The 21,356-nt window shown below is 40.0% G+C and overlaps 1 protein-coding gene across 1 annotated transcript in view; it reads right to left on the reverse strand.

The window, feature by feature from the left end:
• Window positions 1–4,968: 4,968 nt before the first annotated feature.
• The window catches only part of NUDT3 (nudix hydrolase 3), a 103,277-nt gene continuing 86,889 nt past the window's right edge, over window positions 4,969–21,356 (reverse strand). The window contains exons 3-5 of the mRNA XM_004389827.2: window positions 8,668–8,712; window positions 7,767–7,851; window positions 4,969–5,693 (exon numbers count right to left, since the gene is read on the reverse strand). Of these exons, the coding sequence (XP_004389884.1) occupies window positions 5,515–5,693; window positions 7,767–7,851; window positions 8,668–8,712 (309 nt within the window). The 3' untranslated portion in view covers window positions 4,969–5,514. The remainder of the gene's footprint in view (window positions 5,694–7,766; window positions 7,852–8,667; window positions 8,713–21,356) is intronic.

Genomic DNA, 21,356 nt, shown 5'->3' on the forward strand with positions numbered 1-21,356 from the left:
TCAGCATGAAAATGCTCAGAAGACAGGCTTACATCACGATTACTTCCTGGAGAGGTTTACCGGCAATCTTACTGGTAAAAGGATTTCCTGAAGGTAAGACACTTTACCCAGCACTGTAGGAAGAAGTACAGTTTTAAGGCCCAGCATTTGGATTGAGGCATCCTGCTCCTCACCACCCCCCCCAAAGGAGTTCCAAAAACTTAAGATTTTGATTTAAATGCCTGGTTGGAACCTCAAGCCCAGAAGAGCTATTTTACTGTACTGTTAAGATGTTCACTGAAAAGGTATACCCCACAGGTAACGTTCATCAGTGGTAAGCAATTTGGTAGATGATTATTTTGGAACCAGCATTTATGTTCCCAGACTCAATAATTAATAGAATTCCACATCTGGCTTGGCTGGGTTGGTGATCATTAGCAAAACGACAAACAATGCTGCTGTTTTCATATCATTTAAAGCCTATCTCTAGGGGTTTAAATGCTTTTCTCTGGTGTTTTAGTGGCCCCCAATGAGAAGTCAAATAAGTTTTGGGGTTATGATTTGGGAATGTAAGCCAAAGGAAGCTTCGAGTAATTAAACTGACTGCTCGAGGAAAATAAATAATGGTTCTCTCTACCTTCTGGATATTAATCTTGCTTTTTTAGCCCAAAGCACTTTCTTCTTCCAGCAGAGTCCCTCCAGGTCTGCTGAATTCTGAGTTAAGGTGGCTTTCCTTCGAGTTCCCCTCCCCAGATGGATGTTCCCCTCCCCACATGTTCATTTTCTAAGAAGAGCACAAATGCTGTAAACAAAGCTCCAGGGAAAAGACATGCCTTTTCCTTAGAAAGTTTCATATTGCAGAGACAACCAAAACCATGTGACTGCCAGCTTCCACTCAGGAGTGTGCCTGAATCAACATCAAACTGGAGTCTCCCTTTCTTTTTATCAATTTTTAAGGGGACCAGGAGGACAAACTATTTGATTATCATTTTCTCAGATGTCCTGAGTAGGCCTCTCACATCCCTTGTCTTTATCAGCTAAAGACAAGGAAGAATTTCTGGGGCTAATGGTCAAAGGGCGAAGGTGCCCTTTTAGAGGCAGGGTGGGAGGCTGCTGCCCATAAAGGACAGCTGCCCTAGAATCTTGGGGCTCCCAGGACCTGTGGTGACCTCAAGCAACTTGATGCAAGGGTAACAGTTATTTTTTTAAGGATTGCAGTCAATGCTCCCAATTTGCAATTTTTATCTTAAAACCGCAAATGTCTCACTGCTTTGGGTGACATTTAAAGTGACATGGAAAACAAACACTCCGTCTGCCAGAACAGCTAAATGACAGCACAGAGCAGGCTTCCCCAGGCTGTCCTGAATGATGAGGTCTCCATCCACAGGGCTTACCCCAGAGCACAGAGCCTGACTTTCGGGTGCTTTTCTGTCCACTTTCAGCAAGATGGGTGCCTCCCAGTGCCCTGGGGAACTAGGTTCCATCCCAGCAGGGCTCAGAAGAAATGACTGCTACCTCCAACAGGCGGTGTAAACTGTAAAGCCTCAGGTCTGACCTGTTTAGAGGCTTTAAAAATGGGAACTAGAAGAGCTATTTGTACTATTTAGTCACCATTAAATAATCTACCCCTCACCCCAATAGCTGCTTGAGCTAACTGTCCTGCATGTCTCCGATTTTTTGTAAAGATGTGGATTATTTTCTTTAGTGCAGACGGGACCAGAATGAAGCTATATTATCCATTATAGCCAACTCTCATTTCTCTTAAAGTAAAAATCTCCATTGTGGAAACTTCTCCAGGCATTTCCAATAATTCTAAATCTACTCTCAACTAGGGCAGGCTAAAAGAACATTTGAGAAATACTAAAATCACACAGTTGTGGCAAAAATCACATTGTGGTTATTTTATCCTTTTTGTGAGCTACAAAAGTGAACGTGGCTCAGGCTAAGCTATTTTTTAAAAAGCTGAGGTGGGAAGACCAACAAAGGCATTAATCCAACACTAGATGGAAATGACAAATATGTAGACTACAGTGTGTGAAACCCAGGCCTCACAGAAGACCGACCGTGCTTCTGGTTAAGGAGGCTTAGAAGCAGCCTCCAATTAGCACTGTATGTGGACAGAGAACAGAGAAGGAGGAGGAAGAGGATTGGTTTTGCACGGAACGTTTTTTCTTCTTTTAAAAACCACAAAGGGTGACCTTTTTCTTCTAAGCAAGTCTTAAGAAACTTTATGTGGGCTGATTCCTAATATCAAAACAGTAAATATTGCTTTGCCATGAAGGAACTTAACTATATAGCAACATATTTACAAAACTACTGCAAAACACTCCCAGAGGGCTGTGACTCCACTCTGCTCATCAGAGGCTGAGAGAGGAAAGGCCTCAAGTGCCTTAGGGTTCCATGGAGACTTCGCAGTGCAATGCAGAAGGCGGAAATCCTACCACACCACCACCCTCCAGACCTTCTGCGGCCTTCAAGGGGGCGAACCTCCCACACCTTTGATCCCTCCAGATGGCCTCGGCTCAGATTCAGCAGTAAGTGAGCCCTCTGCATGCAGCACAGATGGGGCAGTGAACACTTGTAAAAACAAAACACAACACAGTCCACTGATTAACTGTTCCACCCTGTTATGTTTGCTGTGTGAAGAATCAAGGCTACTGTTTCACAGGTTGCAATGTTCTGGAAGGTTACAGAAAATCTATCAAGGCTGACTCCTTGTATCATTTCTGTCTCTCTCATTCTTACACACACACACACACACACACACACACAATAACAAGTCCTGGTCCAAGAAAAGATCACAACCTCACTGCTGTTTCCCCAATGGCTGCAATTTATAAACTAAAAACAAATTTTAATTAAAAAAAAATTCATTTCTATCTTTCTCTCTCCTGAGTATGATGGACTCTGATGGACACTCCAGTAATAACCAGAATTTAAGACATGCAAATTCACTGTTAGCAAGAGACAATATACCTGCCCTAAATATAGAAACCTGTTTTCATCAAGCCTAAATGAGGCGAGTACTGGCAGAATTAATGGCAAATCTATGTCAAAGAAATATTCTGTAATATCCTGTAAGGAATACCCTGTAATATCTGTAAGTAGGGTAGGTTCTGTGCTTTCTTTTGTTTCTCCACGCCTTTTTTGGGGAGGGAGATACAGGTGATTGCAATCGCAGGTCTAACCAGTCCATCACAACAGGACTCGACTGCATGCACATCAGTAAAAACAGGCACGATGTTCAGAATCCCGGTGCTCCTCAGAATCCCAGTGCAACAGAAAATAGCACCAGTTTCAACAATTCTGGTGTTGGACAAAGCCTCCTTTTGTCAGCATCAGTACAATCTCTCCAGGTAACTGCATTGACAGGATCCATTCATGTCACTGAAAAATACTTTCTTGGCACAGTTCACCTTCCTGACCCAAAGATGCCATCAGCAATCAAAACTGGACTTTTGGGGTGGTATATTGTTACACCAGCCCAATACAAACATCTTCAGACCATTAAAAAATGCAGAAATTACTATTAACACTTCAGGTCCCTTTTCAGGAGTAGTGACTGACTGTTTTCCTGCAAAGCAATTTCAATCCATACCATAAAGGTAGAGTTTATTTGGAAGAATGTGTTTTTCACTTAGTTAAATTTATTTTATTTTCTTCTTTATTTTTTGGACAGAACCTTATAACGCCTGAAGTCAGGCAACAAGAAGCAGTATGTTCGTTTTTAAGTAAAACATGTGAACCGCGAGTTGGCGTTTGGCGTCAAATCCCATGGCGCTGCGTCTGAGCACTGGGACCCTTACTTGGAGATGCGATTCCTTTCCCAGAGGTAGGACAGTAAGCTAAGGAAATGACCAACACTGCTTTTCAGTGCTATGTTTCAAGACTAAGAGAGAGGATGCAAACTGAGAGTAGACAACACAATTTAAAGTTCACCAACTCACAACCCCAAAAACTCTGACCACTAAATAACAGGTCTACAAGATATATACATTTCTTTTAGTGGGAGGGAAGAGCAAAAGCTTTTGAAAGTCCAAGTATTTATTAGAATTTTCAAATAAAGAGAACTACGATTTTAATTTCACATCTTGGCTATGTTTTGACAAAGAAGATGCCACTAAGAGTATAGTGACACACTCTTGTCCCAAGCCAGGGATCAATCAGTGCCCTCCTCCGCCCTGCCCTACCCCCCCCCCCCACAATCTAACGACCCCTTTCTGTTTACTTCCCAACTAAACAACACAATTGGCAAACGAAGCCAGCATAAAACTTGTATCAAAAACCAATCAGGGAGTTTCTGCAGTGAGCCAATGCATGACACAGCTGTTGTAGTATGTGACTGAGCATCCTCTCACAGCTCTTCTCAACAGAAGATGGACCTTTCACATCCCAGAGGGAGACAAGGTTTAATATTTCTGAACATGCTCCATGGTGCAATTACAAGTGCTGCAACATTACAAAGATAAGCAAACACAACCTCCCCGCTGTGCACTTTTCAGGAACTTAGCATGGTTACCCAATACGGGGCAGGGCTGCACAGCTGTACTTGCAACATACAGTCAGATGCTTTAGAGCACAAGGACAACATCCAGTTCAGCACGGTGTAAGGCATATATGGACAAGAAAAGAGGCTGTGGTCGGCAATAAGTAGCATTATGAAAAAAATTCCAAACCAGCAGGATAGAAATGGTGCTTGATGCTCCAGTTCTTTAGATAGCAATTCCAAGAATCCAGTTCAAATCTCTATAGTCAACATATAGGGCAGACTTCAATTTCTATCACTGTTTCTCTGGATCTGGGATGAAGCCATTTGCTCCTGGCTTGGTAATAAAAAAGAAAATAGGGAATAGAGAGGACAGAGAAACTTGCCTAGCCACTAGCATCATATGATGTTTTAAAACCTAAAAGCAAATTAATTGTGAGGCTCCATTTCAGAAATACCCGGAATTGGGCGGGGGGGGGACTCTGAAAAATTAAACAGTTAAATTCTAAAAGTCATGTATTTACATATTATATGTCCAGTATATACTATGTAGATAAATGTAGCCTACAGTGAAAATGACCAACCTACTGGACTCAAACAATACATTATAGGACAAATTCTTGAAAAGTTTTATCTCACATTGGTATCTTTTAATAAAAAAAAAAAAAAGAAAAAATTAAAAATCAAAGAAAAATGTCTGGCTAGGGCTGGGATGAGACAAACAGAAACACTTCAAAATCCGAGGCAGAGGAAAGGCTGTTTGCCTCTCTTCAGAGGATTGTAGGGTGTTTAAAGGGAGGGACAGATCATGCACGCAAGTACTTTACGAGTTATATACCCTACCCCCACCCCCTCAATAAAAAGAGAAGAAAAAGCCCCACCACTTAACACCAAACAGCAACATTATCAATAACCCTTTCTCTGCTGCCCATCATGCCTTATTTGAAAGAGGAGGCCTGTGAGGAGAGGTGAAAAGAGCAAGGGTGAGAGGGAAGATCTGTACTTCAGTCTAGTTTCCAATTTCCATTTCTCTTACAGGAAGTCTTCAGTCATCTGATGCCGGACATCGAGCTCTGAGCAGAAACCGAGTATGTGGTGGCCACGACCGGGGTACCATTATTGGCCGAGTAGCCTTGCCTCAATGTTTCAAAATATGACGCCTGCACAGGTTTGTGATACTGCAGCACTTTTATGGCATCTTCTATTTTAAACCATTCCCTCTTCCTTCCTGTGGAGGCAGAGAAAGAAATTAAGTACAAGAGAAGGTTTCTAATCTTGTAACTTGAGACAATGTAGAAAAACATTAAAACAATGATTCGCAACATTTTTACAACAGATTTTTTCCTTCTCTTCTTATAAAAGTAATACAAGCACATTTTACACACCTCAAAAATTATACAAATGCATAATGTAGAATATAGTACGAAATGTGAAAACTGAAGAGTTAATAGTAACTGTGTTAAACCTGCCCCACAGAGATAACCACTGCTTGTGGTTCCTCTTGTGCTCCTGGGTCTCTGAGTTTTCCTCAGCTTGCACATAAGAGGCCAAAGCCCAGCCAGTGTCCCCATCTCCTGCGAAAATCAACACGAGCAACAGCTTCCAGAATTACTAGGATGGCTGGCTTTTAATCAGTTATTTATTTTAAAAATGTTTTGTAAGAGTAATATATCTACATAATAGAAAACAGAAAATATAAAAAAAAATCTTAACATAGCCCTATGGATTCTTCAGTGTATTTTTTTACTTTTTTCAAATGCATATTTTAAAACTCTATTATTTTTTTCTTTTATAAAAGTAATAAAAGGCCATTGTTAAAAATTGGGAAAACAGAGGAAAGTAGAAAGAATACGATAATTACCTATAATCTTACAAATAAGAAATGACCATTCAAAACCTTAGTGCATTAAATTTTCTTCCATGTATACTTGAAAAAGAAACTGTATTTAATGCAACTATAATTAGAACACTTGATGGTGCTCCAAATCTTGAGGCTCTGATAGAATATCGTGATTAGGAACATGGAGTCTGAAGCTAATGCGCTGGGCTCCAATCACACCACCAATCTAAGGAGCTGTGTAGCCCTCGGCAAGTTACTGAACTTCTCTATGCTCCAATTTCCTCATCTATAAAACAGATAATATACAGTACCTGGCTCACAAGTTTGTTGTGAGGATTAACTGATTTTATATATGTAAAGTACCTGTACTGTGTGCTCTAAGATTTTGCTTTTTTATTATCACCATTATTGTCATCTCTTTTCTCTTTTCAGGCTGTCAAGGAGTCTGTTTTCAATAAATCCCCACTGAATTTATTTACTTAAGCATGTTGTATTACTATGACATAAAGCCATTAAGAGCTGAAGACCTGTGAACTGCCCAGATCAACAGTATGAAGGGGGCACGGAGGCAATGCACTTGCTAACAATAAAGGAAGGGGTTTTGGCAAGTGAATTTTATCCATCTGCCAATTTGTAACAGAAATTAAATTAATATACTTTTCTAGAATATACTTTTTTTCAGAGGTAAAAAAACATTAAACCATGAGCCAACCATTAAACCAACTCAGTTTTTGGTTCAAAGGATATACACACAATAGTGATCTAAGAGATCAATAAAAATGGCTCCTTAGGAGAAAGCTGGGTGTAAATGAAGGGGAGTACAAATAAAACTGCAAACTATTTCCCACTGCTATGTTTCTACTAAACGACTCTGGAAGGCGGGGCTCACCCCACCAAACCAACACATTTTTCTCCAACAGTATGAATGAGCATCACAAGGAAATAGACCCATGGCCCTGCTCTCACCTCCGGTCCCCGGCACTGTGGAAACCTTTGATCAATATTTGCTGGCTGGAGGTATAAAAGTATAACCCTTTTGGGGAGGAGCTAAATTGATTTTAGAAACATTACTTATTTTTATGGGTCATGTTTCAATTTGTTGACTCTTTTACAGGATTTTTTTTTTTTTTTAAATTTTGGTCCTAGGACAGATGAGAAAGCAGGTAGAGAATTAGTTTTGGCTTTTCTTTTTTGCAAAGCCTTTTTAATAGAACATTTGTTGACAAACATAGACAAAACAGTATAATGAAACCCCCATGTACCCAATTTCTTCTTCCTTTTAAACATTTCAAAATACTAATTATCTCAAGTTCAAAGATGTACATGCTTGTTTTATTAAACAAATCCCTCTATTATTTCTTTTCTTTACTAGGCTCTAGTTTCTGTTTCTGGGTAACAGCCTGGGGTGTGGCAAGGGCTGGTTGTGGGGAGCTCTTTGGAGGCTGTCTGGTGACGACTTACCGATGTTGACTGAGTCTTCCCAGTCTTCCAGCACTTCTGTGACAATAAGCACATAGACATATGTTCTGTGCTTCCTCTCCTGGTTCTAAAGGGCAAAGAGAGAAGGACAGAGAAAGAGTTTGTCCTTGAGAGCTGAAATTACTTAAATGAAACATACTCTTATGCACATGTTCAAAGTGTGCAGATACAAAGATTTCTCTTTACTTTTTATTGTCCTACAATCATATATAGAATTGTGCTAGATGGTCTATTTAAAACATGGCACACTTGAATTTGAGGGTGTACTCTTTGCCTGGGCCTCTAAAACCATGGCGTTATAGTTCCTTTCCTTACCCGTCCCCTAAGTGCAACTTAACAGGAATGCCGTGAGAAGGAAGGTCTTGACCTCACAAGAAAAAGGCACCATGTAAATTCAACTAGAGAGAACACCAGAAAATGAAGAGACTGTGGATGGCAGTGGCACCACTGAGGTCTCATGCTTTGTTGGCCCCATCAACCCAAGCAAGCTGGGTATCTTGCACACCTCCCCCTTTTCTTCAAACCCAGGTCATCTTTATTCTCCCTGCTTTCTCACTTCCTTCTACTTTCCTCCAAATTTGTACCACAACCTATTTCCCTGTTGCTCCCTCCTTTGCTTTAACAACTTACCTTCGATTTTTTTCTGTCTTCTCTACACTAATCTACCCCTCCTGCCACCTTGGGAGGAGAGGGACAAAAGTTGGGATGGGGAAACAATACTTACAAACAATTCTAGTTGTTTGGAGACTATGGGATTCAAAAAAGGAAAGCATACTATTCTGTGTTTCGAAAACTCAATGAAACAGAGATGGCATCTTTCCTAGATTAAAATATATGTGGTTAATAATATGATACCACCTGTATCAAAGATTTCGACACTTACCTCAAAAATTCCGACTAATCTTCCCAATGTCCCTTTTACTCCAGCCTGAGAAGTAAAAAAGAAAAATTAACACATTAAGGTTGTTTACATTGTTAATCTCATTCTGAATCTTCCCTAGCAATTGATAAAATAGAAATAAAAAACAAGAGGATACAGCTCAGGAGGACTCCAGGTCTGTGGTGGTTATACCAGCGTTTCCCTGTGTGTCCCAGACTGGTAACAGCAGGGCATACTCTGGAGAGGAAGAATTCCTCTCATCTCCTCAGTGCAAAGCTGGCCAAGAAGAATGAGATAATAAAGCCCATGAAGCTATACCAAAGACATTTTCAGATATTAATTATTTCATTTACTTATTCATTCAATATGTTATGTATTAAACGTCCAACTTATGCCAGGTATCAGTACCCTTTGTCAGACTTGGTTTTGCATATATACACTAGGTCCGGAATAGAGCTCAGCACCCTGCAGTAGCTCAGTAAAGTGGAAGTCCACAAACACAGTCATGGTCATTTTGACAGTGATAGGTATTATGACAGAAACGAACAGAGCCATGTGATTGACAGAGAGATGCGGGGGCAACTTCACGCAGTGGTTAGGCCTTTTCTTTATGGTAAAAATATCTAAGAAAACATTTGCCATTTCAGCATTCTTTACATGTACAATTCAGTGACATTAATTACATTCTTAACGTTGTGCAACCATCACCACTGTTTCCAAATTTTTTCACTTCCCTTAACGAAGACTCAGTGTCACCTAAGCAATGACTCCCCCTTGGCCCCTCGCTCCTGTTCCTGGTAACCACTAATATATTTTGGTCTCTATACATTTGTCAAATGCTAGATATATAAGTAGGATCATACAATTTTTGTCCTTTTGTGACTGACTTGTAGTATTTCACTTGGCATGTTTTCAAGGTTCATCAATGTTGCAGCACGTATCAGAACATTTTTATTTACAGCTGAATAATATTCTGTTATATGTATAGACCACATTTTGTTTATCCATTCATCCACTGATGGACATTTCAGTTGTTTCCATCTTTTGGCTATTGTGAATAGTGCTGTAATGAACACTGGCATACATCTATCTGTTTGAGTTCTTGCTTTCAAGTCTCTTGAGTATATACTTAGAATTGCAGTGTCATATGTTAATTCTAAGGAGCCCTGGTGGTACAGTGGTTAAACGCTTGGCTGCTAACCAAAAGGTCAGCGGTTTGAACCTACCAGCCAATCCTTGAGAGAAAAATGTGGCAATCTGCTTCTGTAAAGATTACAGCCTTGGAAACCCTATGGGGCAGTTCTATTCTGTCCTTTAGGATTGTTATGAATCAGAATCAACTCAAACAGAGGGTTTCGTTTTACCTATTTTTAACCTTTTTTTCTTTTTAATTGTACTTTAGATGAAGATTTATAGAACAAACTAGCTTCTCATTAAACAATTAGTACACATATTGTTTTGCAGCATTGGTTACCAACCCCATGACATGTCAACACTCTCCCTTCTCAACCTTGGGTTCCCTTATTACTAGCTTTTCTGTCCCCTCCTGCCTTCTAGTTCTTGCCCCTGGGGGTGGTGTGTCCTTTAGTCTCGTTTTGTTTAACTGGGGCTGTCTAATCTTTGGCTGACGGGTGAACATCAGGAGTGACTTCATTACTGAGCTAAAAGGGTATCCGGGGGTCATACTCTCAGAGTTTCTCCAGTTACTGTCAGGTCAGTAAATTTGGTCTTTTTTTGTGAGTTAGAGTTTTGTTTTACATTTTTCTCCTGCTCTGTCCAGGACTTTCTACTGTGATCCTTGCCAGAGCAGTCAGTGGTGGTAGCTGGGTACCATCTAGTTGTGCTAGACTCAGTCTGGTGGAGGATGTGGTAGTTGTGGTCTATTAGTCCTTTGGACAAATCCTTCCATTGTGTCTTTGGTTTATTTATTTATTTTTAATGGTAATTCTATGTTTAACTTTTTGAGGAACTGCCAAACTGTTTCCACAGCAGCTGTACCATTTTGTGTTCCCACTAGCAATGGTTAAGGGTTCTAATTTCTCCACATCCTTGCCAACACTCTTCTGTTTTTCTGATCATAGCCATCCTAATGGAGGTGAATAGTATCTCATTGTGCTTTCTTTTTTTATTGTGGTAAATATATATTTAACAAAGCATTTGCCATTTCAACGTTTTTTACATGTACAATTCAGTGACATGAATTACATTCACTCTCACTGATTTGATTTGCATTTCCCTGATGACTAATGATGAGGCTATTAGTGGTTCCTGGTTAGAATTCTCACCTCCCTTGTGGGAGACCTGGGTTCAATCCTGAGCCAATGCAATCAGAGCCACCACCTATCTGTCAGTGGAGGCTTCTGTGTTGCTATGATGCTGAACAGGTTTCAGCAGAGCTTCCAGACTAAAAGAGACTAGGAAGAAAGGCCAAGTGATCTACTTCCAAAAATCAGCCAATGAAAACCCTACTGATTCGATCTGCAACTGATCATGGGATGGTTCAGGACCAAGCAAAGTTTCGTTCCACTGCGCATGGGGTCACCATGAGTCGGGGGTCGACTTGACGGCAGCTAACAACAAAAATGACTAATGATGTTGAGCATCTTTTCATGTGCTTGTTGGCCATCTGTGTATCATCTTTAGTGAAATGTCTCTTTCAAGACTTTGGCCATTTTTTGATTGGGTTGTTTGTCTTTTTGTTGTTAAGTTGTAAGAGTTCTTTATATATTCTGGATCTTAAACTCTTATCTGATATATGGCTCCTAAATATTTTCTCCCATTCTGTAGGTTGTCTCTTCACTTTGTAGATAGTCTTTCGATGCTCAAAAGCTTTGAATTTTGATAAAGTCCTATTTCCCTATTTTGTCTTTTGTTGCTTACGCCTTGGTGTCATATCTAAGAATCAATCATAAAAAACTAGATCCCAAAGCATCACCCCTATGTTCTCTTCTAAGAATTTTATGTTGTTAGTGGTTAGGCCTTCTTAATATATACTCTATATCTCCTATCTGCCCTTTAATATTTTTTAGATCTGTGTCTCTCTTTGATGCATTCTAGATGAATTTTTCAGTCTATTCCAATTTACTAATTTTCTTTTCAACTGTATCCAGGGTAGAGTTACCTCACCTCTAACCTATTTTTCATTTGATTACTGTATTTTTCATTTCTACTTGCTCTTTTCATATCCAACTGTTTCCATATGCCCACTTTTGAATTTCTTCTTCTTTTTAAATAGAAGTTATGTTTCCATTTACTTTTGGGCATCCTGAACATGTTTATTTTAGGTTCTTTGTTGGGTCATTCTATGAAATTCATTTCATCTGAAGCAAATTCATGATCCAACTGGTGAAGGGCTTACCTTTGAGGCTGCTTTCCCCAGGCGTTCCAGAGCCAGGTCTTAAAATGATAGTTAGGGTTTCCTGCTCAAATGTAATAATGCAGATAGAGCCACAGACTCAGAAGGTGGTTCAGCACCATCTTTCATTGTGTACTGTATCTGTGTCCTCTCCACGCCTAGACCCACATCTTTCTAAAATCTCCTGGTGTCCTTTCATGTTCCACCTCCGTCCCTATCTCAAGAGGAACACTTGGACTCCCCCTCACTCCAAGGGGTCCAACTGCCAGCCATCAATGGAGCCTCTGGACCTGAGGCCATATTAGGCTGCAGCTTCCCCTTTCCTTTCTGTGGTTTTGCTCTGTTTCACAACCATGGAGGTATTCACCTTGTTTTTGAACCTGGTTATGTCTTTTTGGCTTTTGCTTTTTGTATTTTATCTGTCTTTGCTGAGCATTTGGACAGAAGAGATGAGGGAAAGATGAACCCACTGTGCCATCCTGGCCAGAAGTGCCTGGGTAATACCATAACTTGTTTTCTATTACTACTGTGGTATTATTTGTATAATAAATTAAAAATTAAAGCAAAGATATTTTCTAAACATAGTAGGTGCTAAGTTTTTATAAATGAACAAAAATTTTAAATAAGTACACTCTGAAAGTTCTTAAGCAATATTGATCAATAGAAACAATAGAAGCTGTCTTAGTCATCTAGTGCTGCTGTAACAGAAATACCACAAGTGGATGGTTTTAACGAAGAGAAGTTTATTTCCTCAGTCAAAGTAGGCTAAAAGTCAAAATTCAGGGTGTCAGCTCCAGGGGAAGTCTTCCTCTCTCTGTCGGCCTTCTCATCAGTGTTCCCCCAGACTAGGAGCTTCTCGGCACAGGGACCCCTGTCCAAAGGACGCGCTCTGCTCCTGGCACTGCTTTCTTGATGGTATGAGGTGCCCCTGTCTCACTGCTCACTTCTGTCTTTTATATCTCAAGAGATTGCCTCAGGACACAATCCAGTCTTGTAGATCAGGTCCTGCCTTACTAACACAACTGCCACCCGTCCTCCCTCATTAACATCATAGGGGCAGGTTTACAACATACAGGAAAATCACAGTACCAGGAATCATGGCCTAGCCAAATTGATCCACACATTTTTGGGGGGACATAATTCAAACCATGACAGAAACTGATTAAAAGGCCTAGACTGCTAGGTGAACTGTATTTTAAAATTAATTTTTGCTAATTATCTGGCAAAGAATTACCTTCCTTTCTCTTGCCGACATGCCTGCTTTCTCCACTATTTTATATCCATTCTTTTTCCCATATGGCTTTCAGTCTACTTAAATAGAAATGTCTACCTTTTCTTATTTAAATCACTTCTCTACATTTTTAGAAATAATTGTCTTCCATGGCCAGCTAAGACTAACTAGATTCTACTTTATGAATTAACCAATGAAGCTGCCTGAATAAGTGGGACGAGCTGGCAGGCCAGCCCAGGCTGGAAGGCCAACTCTGCACTTGGATCCAGGGAGCCCGAACACGTTGAAATCACCTCCTGAGATATGTCCCACGTGCTCCCACCACAGGTCTCTGCTGACAGGGCCTGGCAACAGAGCCGTGGGTGCAGGTTACAGGGCATGGGGGGTGATGACAAAAGATTTATAGAGGCTATTATTCACCTTCCTCTTCTGCAAAGTAGAGGAGGAGTATTTTCTCTCCAGCAGCTAATATTCAACTAAACTTGTTTTCCTTAAAGAAACTGTAAGTTTAGAGAAGGAAACAATCTCCGAATTTTAAGGGCATAAATTAACTTAATATTATGACAATTCAATATGATTTATTTAAAACTTTTGTTTAATAATAGTCATTTGTGGATTTACTCTGTGTCAGAGGCAGCTGGGAAAAATATAAAAGCACCTTATTTATGAAATACATTCATTATTGCAAAGCTTAGTGTAAATCAAATAATGCTGCCATTAATCTTCCATTTGTAAAAGTTAATAACAGTTTTGTTTGCCCCTTAAGCCTTTCTTTTGGGTTTTATAGTAACACTCAGGGGATCTACCTGGTAGAATTTTATTTAAAGTAATCCTACTAGTGAGTCTATGGTAAAAAAACAAAGAAATATTCCTACATGTACCAGCTTTTAAAATCGGGAATTAGCAGTTTTCTTAGGAGACTCTCTTTTAGTAAGAAAAATGATTTCAGTTCTTCAAAGTCATGGTACTAATGAAGAGAATGATTCCTATAGGCAAAGGTCCTCCAAAACAGAGTTCACTTTAACCACCTTACTTTTTCACATATTCTCCCCAACGCTTAGTCCAACTTTTAGCCCCGAGCTCTCTCCCAAGTGCTGCCCCAAACAATCTGAGAGTTGGTTATTTTTATCTCTCACATGATTGCTGCATGCAGGTCTGAGTAGGTGTCAGGGTCACATCTGACAGATATTTGGCTGAGACATTTGAGGATAAGATTGGATTCGGGGTATATGTAAGTTTGGTCCAGTGGGTATGGAGCTGCTTTTCCCCAAATCATATGAAAGCAGTTATAATTTCAATTTGTACGTCAAAAGCCCCAAATCCAGAGGAGGAGTCTTTATTTAAAAGCCCATCTTGGTTAGTAGTGAGAATTTCAAATAAAATATCCATTGTCCTTCATTGTTTAGCCAAATGGAGGTGAATGCTTTCTTGAACCTCAGAGTATTACAATATTAATTGTAGTGCTTTAGGTCTAGTCAACAGAAATAATTTAAGCAACTACCTACTTTTTAAAAAGCAAAAAAAAAAAGAAACGTCTTTTCTTTGGGGGTGTTTTACTGGGACTGGAGTATTTATCTGGAAAGTGCTGGACCAAGTCCAGAGGCCTTAGTGGTCCATCTCTCTCCAGTAGTCTCCCATCGTGTGTGTACGCAGGCCTAAGGCAGACGTGCTAGCATGGATGAGGCCTTTGAGTCTGCCCCTAAAATGATCTCTCACCACAAAGAACCTGCCTTTTTTGTTTAATCTGGATGGGCACAAAGTGGACTGCCACCTTCTAAAACCAATTTTTTACTCTAAGATGGACATTTTGGTAGATAGACGTCATTGGTTGCCTAACCCATGGTCATTCTCCCTTCCTCTTTGCTACCAGGACCCTGATTCCGTTCAGATGAGGGCCACGGCATTCTTGGAGAAAGATGCCTAAGCCAGGTTTGGGAATTCTACTCCCCTCAGTAAGTATGAGGCACATGACCCAGTTCTGGACAATGGCCCATGAGAGGATGCCTCTCAGGGGCTCCTGGGAAGATTTTCTACCATGATAAAAAGAGCTGCACAAGAAGAAACCCTACTCTCTCTTGCTTGTCAAGTGGGGACCTGAAACTTGGAGCTGCTACAGTCATCTTGTGACCATGAGAAGAAGGCCAAGAAAATCAATTAAAAGCTGACCCAAAGCCCTGATGCTGCTGAGCTACTGAAGCAACTCAGTAACTGCCAACTTCTAGACTTCTTATGTGAGAAAAATAACCGATGCTGCTGAAGCTACCTTTAGTTAGGTATTCTGTTACTTGTAGCTGAAAGCCTCCTGCTACTTCCCCCCTTGATTTAAAAGGTAGCTCTCTGAGGAAGACTGAGTGTTCCACGACAAAACTCTGGACACTCAAGGGAACTGTAGGATAAAAGCTTCCTCTATGAAAGAAATAACTCTAAAAGTTCCTTCCAAAAGGAACTCAGAGGAGCAACTCTAGTGCAAATGCTTGTATGAAGAAACCCACGAACAAAAAACATATGGCCTTCGATGCACGTAGCTTTCTGGCACCTGGCAAGCTTTGCAATTACAGAAGGAAGGAATCACAGTGAAGACAGATGGGAGCAGATGGGAAACCAGTGTAGGTCCAGTATAATCCCATTACAGGGTTGTTGTTTTTTTAAATGAAATATTTCAAACATCAATGAAGTAAAGAAAATAAACATTCATGTCATCACAACCCAGCTTTGTCAAATATTAACATGCCATTTTGCATTTGATTTTTTTAAGAAATAAAATATTACTGGTACAGCTGAAGCCCCTTGTATACTTTCCCAACCCCTGCCAGAGGCAACTACTCATCTGAATTTGGTATTTATTATTCTCTCGTATGTTTTTATATATGTATCTGTTAATGAGTAAATTTAACTAAGTGCAGCCAAGTTATATTTATTGTGATTTAACTTGGAAACTCAGCTTTTTATTTCAGCCACTCAGGACCATCTCAAGACGAATTAGAATCAGAGTTCTTGAATTTACTTCCTGCGCAGCGCAGCACAGCGCAGCGCTAGGCACTCTGTAAGTTCACTGAATTAAAAAGAAGCTGTTAGGTAGCACCTCAGCCAGGTAAGCTACACCTGTCCAGGGCCACTGGCTGCTGATAGTTTAGTGATTGCAGAATCTCCAGAGGCAAGGGCTGCATTTAGTATTGCTGAAGCCACTGTGAATTGTATTGGAGTCAACGGAAAGCAAGCTGTGGATATACTTCCTAATGACTAAAAGTCCTTTCCTGGAATGTGGAGTTGGATGGGAAAGCAAATACAACTGTTTGGAAGAGTCTTCTGGACTCAATTCATTTAGCAGAAGGCAGTTGGCTCCTCTCCCAGTAATTCAGCCTCTATTCAGGGTTCCAACACAAACCAGCTCAAATATACTGCTATATTCTTTAAGAGGGCAGATTCTAATCTCTACTGTAAGTCACTGAATTAATGATTCATCAATGGATGGCATTCAATTATGTGCGATAATGCAGATAGCTAAATCGAACAGATAGCTAAATCAAATAAAAAGATATCATCATCTTTGCTTTTAGTCCAGTTTTTTTTTTTTTTAAATTTAAAAAAAAGGTTGAAAAATAACTTAGAGTTACTTGTAGTAAAAGTGAGCTAACTGCAGGGTGCCTTTAGGGAGTCCTGGTGGTGCAATGGTTAAGTGCTCAGCTGCTAACTGAAAGGTTGACAGTTGGAACCCACCAGTGGCTCTGAAGGAGAGACTTGGTGATCTGCTCCCATAAAGATTACAGCCTAGGAAACCCTATGGGGCAGTTCCAGTCTGTCACATGGGGTCAGTATGGGAACATAAAACAAACAATGACAAAAAATTAAACTCATGTCAAAAATATTAAAAATATATATATAAATCAAGTTTCTTTCCTAACTACATATTTAAAGAAAGGTCTCCAACCTAAAATTGCTAATATAGTTCATTAACCTTACTGATTTGGGGATAATTCTAAGGGTTCAGTTCATCCTCACCTGTGTGATTCAGGGCAAACTACTAATTGTTTCTAGTAACAGCTAGTGTTTGAATTCTTACATATCTACCTATGAAACAGGCATTATCATAGTTTCTATGTTCCAGATAAGAAAAGCGATGCTTAGAGATGATAGATCATTTGTCAATACCATGCAGTTAAGCAGCAGCATAAGGATTTGAATTGACGTGTATTTGATCCCAAAGCCTGTGTGTCTACCAGCCATATCAACAGTTTCCTCACCTCTGCTGCTAGAAGAAGAAATTAAGACACTTTCTGGAGGGCAAGCTTATTTAAATAGAAGCTTAAATTATTTTTTGAATTTGCAGTAACTGAAAGGGGCATTACATAAATCTTTTGCCTTCTAGACTACCTGAAAACCTGAACAGTCAGTATGAACGATCCGCTTTAAAAAAAGGAGGAGGGGGAGAAACAAACACTTAAGAAAAGCTGGTCTAGTAATCTTAAGTAATTCTGGTGTTTTTTACCTGATAGGCTCCTCAATTTTCTTTCTTAACAATAATCCAGCTCTTACTTTAAATCTAGCATTTCTTTTAACAACAGAACTGGTAATTTTAGTTTGAAATGACAAAAGAACATTTCAATTTTGCCAAATATCAGCATAAAGGTGATCTTGCTCTTTTTGAAACATTTAATGTTGTATATATTCAACTCACCCAATAGAGATGAACAGTTTATCTGAAAGCAGTAAACTAAAATTACATCTCACCCTCAATCTGCTGCTGAATGACATCACCTTTTGTTTTTTTTTTGGTGCACTTTTTGAAAAAAATGTATTTTGCAGGGGAAGTCAGCACAACTGGACCAAAGCAAAAGCTAAGAAGTTTCCTGAACACATCCAAACACTTTGAGGGACACAGTAGCTAGGGTGGGAGCCTGGGGACCATAGTTTCAGGGGACATCTAGGGCAACTGGCATAACAAAGCTTATTAAGAAAACGTTCTGCATCCCACTTTGGTAAGTAGCGTCTGGGGTCTCAAAATCTTGCAAACAGCCACCTAAGGTTCATTAACTGGTCCCAATCCACCTGAAGCAAAGGAGAATAAAGAATACCAAAGACACAAGGAAAATATTAGCTCAAGAGACTAAAGGTCTACATAAACCAGAGATTCCACCAGCCTGAAACCAGAAGAACTAGATGGTGCCTGGCTACCACCAATGACCGCCCCGACAGGGAACGTAACAGAGAGTCCTGAACGGAGCAGAGGAAAAGAACTGAAATTCATGTAAAAAGACCAGACTTAATAGTCTGACAGAGACCAGAGGAACCTCTGAAACTATGGCCCCCAGATGCTCTGTGAATCCAGAACTAAAATCATGCCCGAAGCCCACTCTTCAGACAAAGATTAGACAGAACTATAAAACAAAAAATACGCATGAGGAGTATGCTCTTTAGCTCAATCAGATACACGAGACCAAATGCACCACTCCTCTTTGGAGGCAGGATGAGAAGGCAGGAAGGGACAGGAACTGGTTGAATGGACACAGGGAACTGGGGATGGAAAGGGGGGAGTGTGCTGTCACATTGTGGGGACCACAACTAATGCCACAATGTGTATAAATTTTTGTATGAGAAATTAATTTGAGCTGTAAATTTTCACCTAAAACACAATTAAAAAATAAAAAAAATAAAAAAAATAAAAACTCCTTTGCTGCTGAGTCAATTCCAACTCACAGCGACCCTAAGGACAGACTAGAACTGCCCCATATGGTTTCCAAGGCTGTAATCTTTTTTTTTTGGTAGCTGCCTGTCTTTGGTGAAGTGCCTTTTCATATATCCTTTGCCCATTTTTTTTTCTTGTCTGTAATCTTTTTTTTTTAATATTGTACTTTAGACGAAGGTTTATAGAACAAATAGTTTCTCATTAAACAGTCAGTACACATACTGTTTTATGACTGGTTAACAACCTCACGACATGTCAACACTGTCCCTTCTCAACCTTGGGTTCCCACTACCAGCTTTCCTGTCTCCTCCTGCCTTCTAGTCCTTGTCCCTGGACTGTTGTGCCCCATTAGTCTCGTTCTATTTTATGGGGCTGTCTAATTCTGGCTGAAGGGTGACCCTCAGGAGAGACGTCATTACTGAGCTAAAAGAGTGTCCGGGAGCCACACTCTCAGGGTTTCTCCAGTCTCTGTCAGGCCAGTAAGTCTGGTCTTTTTTTTGTGAGTTAGAATTTTGTTCTACATTTTTCTCCAGCTCTGTCCGGGACCCTCTGCAAGGCTGTAATCTTTATGGGAGCAGACTGCCACATCTTTCTCCTGTGGAGCGCCTGGTGGATTCAAACCTTTTGGTTAGCAGCTGAGTGCTTAACCAGTGTGCTACCAGGGCTCCTTGAGTGCTATTTGGTATCTACAAAAGCACACACACATACAAAATATATTTTGTTGTTGTTGTTGAGAATATACACAGCAAAACATACACTAATTCAACCGTTTCTACGTGTAAAATTCAGTGACACTGATTACATTCTTCCAGTTGTGCAACTATTCTCACTCTCTTCTGAGTTGTTACTCTCCCATTAACATAAACTCACTGCTCCCTAAGGTTCCTATCTAAATCTTTTGAGTTGCTATTGTTACTTTGATCCCATACGAATAGTTTTTTTAAAAGAGCATAATGCTCAAGGCAGACATTTCTTACTAGTTAAGCTAGACTATTGTTTGGTTTTAGGAAGACTTCAGGGGACACTTTTGGTTTAAGGTTTAAAGATTATCTCAGGGCAATAGTCTCAGGGGTTCATCCAGCCTCCACGGCTCCAGAATGTCAGGAGTCCATGAGAATTTCCAATTCTGTTCTGCATTTTCCCCCGTTTGATCAGGATTCTGCTACAGAATCTTTGATCAAAATGTTCAGTAATGGTAGCCGGGCACTATCCAGTTCTTCTGGTCTCATGGCAAAGGAGGCAATTAGCCACACATTCTATACCTGCCTCCTATTCCTGACTGTCCTTCTTCCTCCTTTGTTGCTCCAGGCAAATAGAGACCAATTTTTGTGCCTTGGATGGCTGCCTACAAGCGTTTCAGACCCCAGGCACTACAGAACAAACTAGGAGGAAAACACATTATTAGGCCAATTAACCAGGATGTCCCATGAAACCATGACCCTAAACCTCCATACCACGGAACCAAATCCCATGAGGTTTTTGGTTATAAATAAGCAGCCTTAGCAGCTACTCTCTTTTTTTCCCTTTGGTCATTGTTGTAAATATATCCATCACACAACTTATGCCAATCCAACTTTTTACAGATGTAGCATCATCCATTTTTCGTTCTAGCTAACAGGTATGTAGTGGTCTCTCATTGTTGGATGGCATTAATGTCAATTTTTTTTTCCCCAAAAGCAAAATTACTCATTTAGATAATGCACAAGAGCTAGTATCTTATATATATATATGTATTCAAAAGAAAAAAAAAAGGTTTAAACAGTATAGAATTTAATTCTGCTTGACCAAAAGTGCAGATTTAAACCAGATAACTTCTTGATATCCTTTTTCAACAATATGATTCTACGACTCTATAAAAATAAATCCCACTTAACATCACAGTCCCTATATAGACAGGTACACTTCTTCAGGCTTCTCAAGTCTAAGATCTTCTCACACTGATGTTCTCAATTAGTTTTATACCCAGAACTCTGTTGGTCATACAGTCATAAATAGTCAATCTTCTTTCTTTCAGCTCTCATAAATCTCAGTTAAAGCATGTCATGGAGGAACTTTGGCCATCTTGGTTGAAAATGATAAATTTCCCTTCTTTAACTGCCTCACTCTCCATTCTAAAAACCTACTTCGAAGGCTTGGTTCTTTTGAACGTTTGTTATGGGCCTGATATGGAGCCCTACCAAGTCCCTCAGCTGACAGAACTGGCTGTTCAGATGGCATCCCTGACTGCTCACTGATGTCCCAAAGTTACTCCTCAACCCCAAAAGGCAGTAAAAAGGAATAATAGAGCCAAATGAAATAAACATTTTAGTGGTATTCGAGGAGGCTTCTAACAACTGCTACCCCATCTGAAGGACAAGACTGCTTACTATGGACGAGGTCTAACAGAGCAAGAATGGTGGGCAGATGGAAGAAAAAGGTATTTC

This window comes from Trichechus manatus, unplaced genomic scaffold (assembly GCF_000243295.1).
Source record: "Trichechus manatus latirostris isolate Lorelei unplaced genomic scaffold, TriManLat1.0 scaffold00261, whole genome shotgun sequence".
NCBI classification, from domain to species: Eukaryota; Metazoa; Chordata; class Mammalia; order Sirenia; family Trichechidae; genus Trichechus; species Trichechus manatus.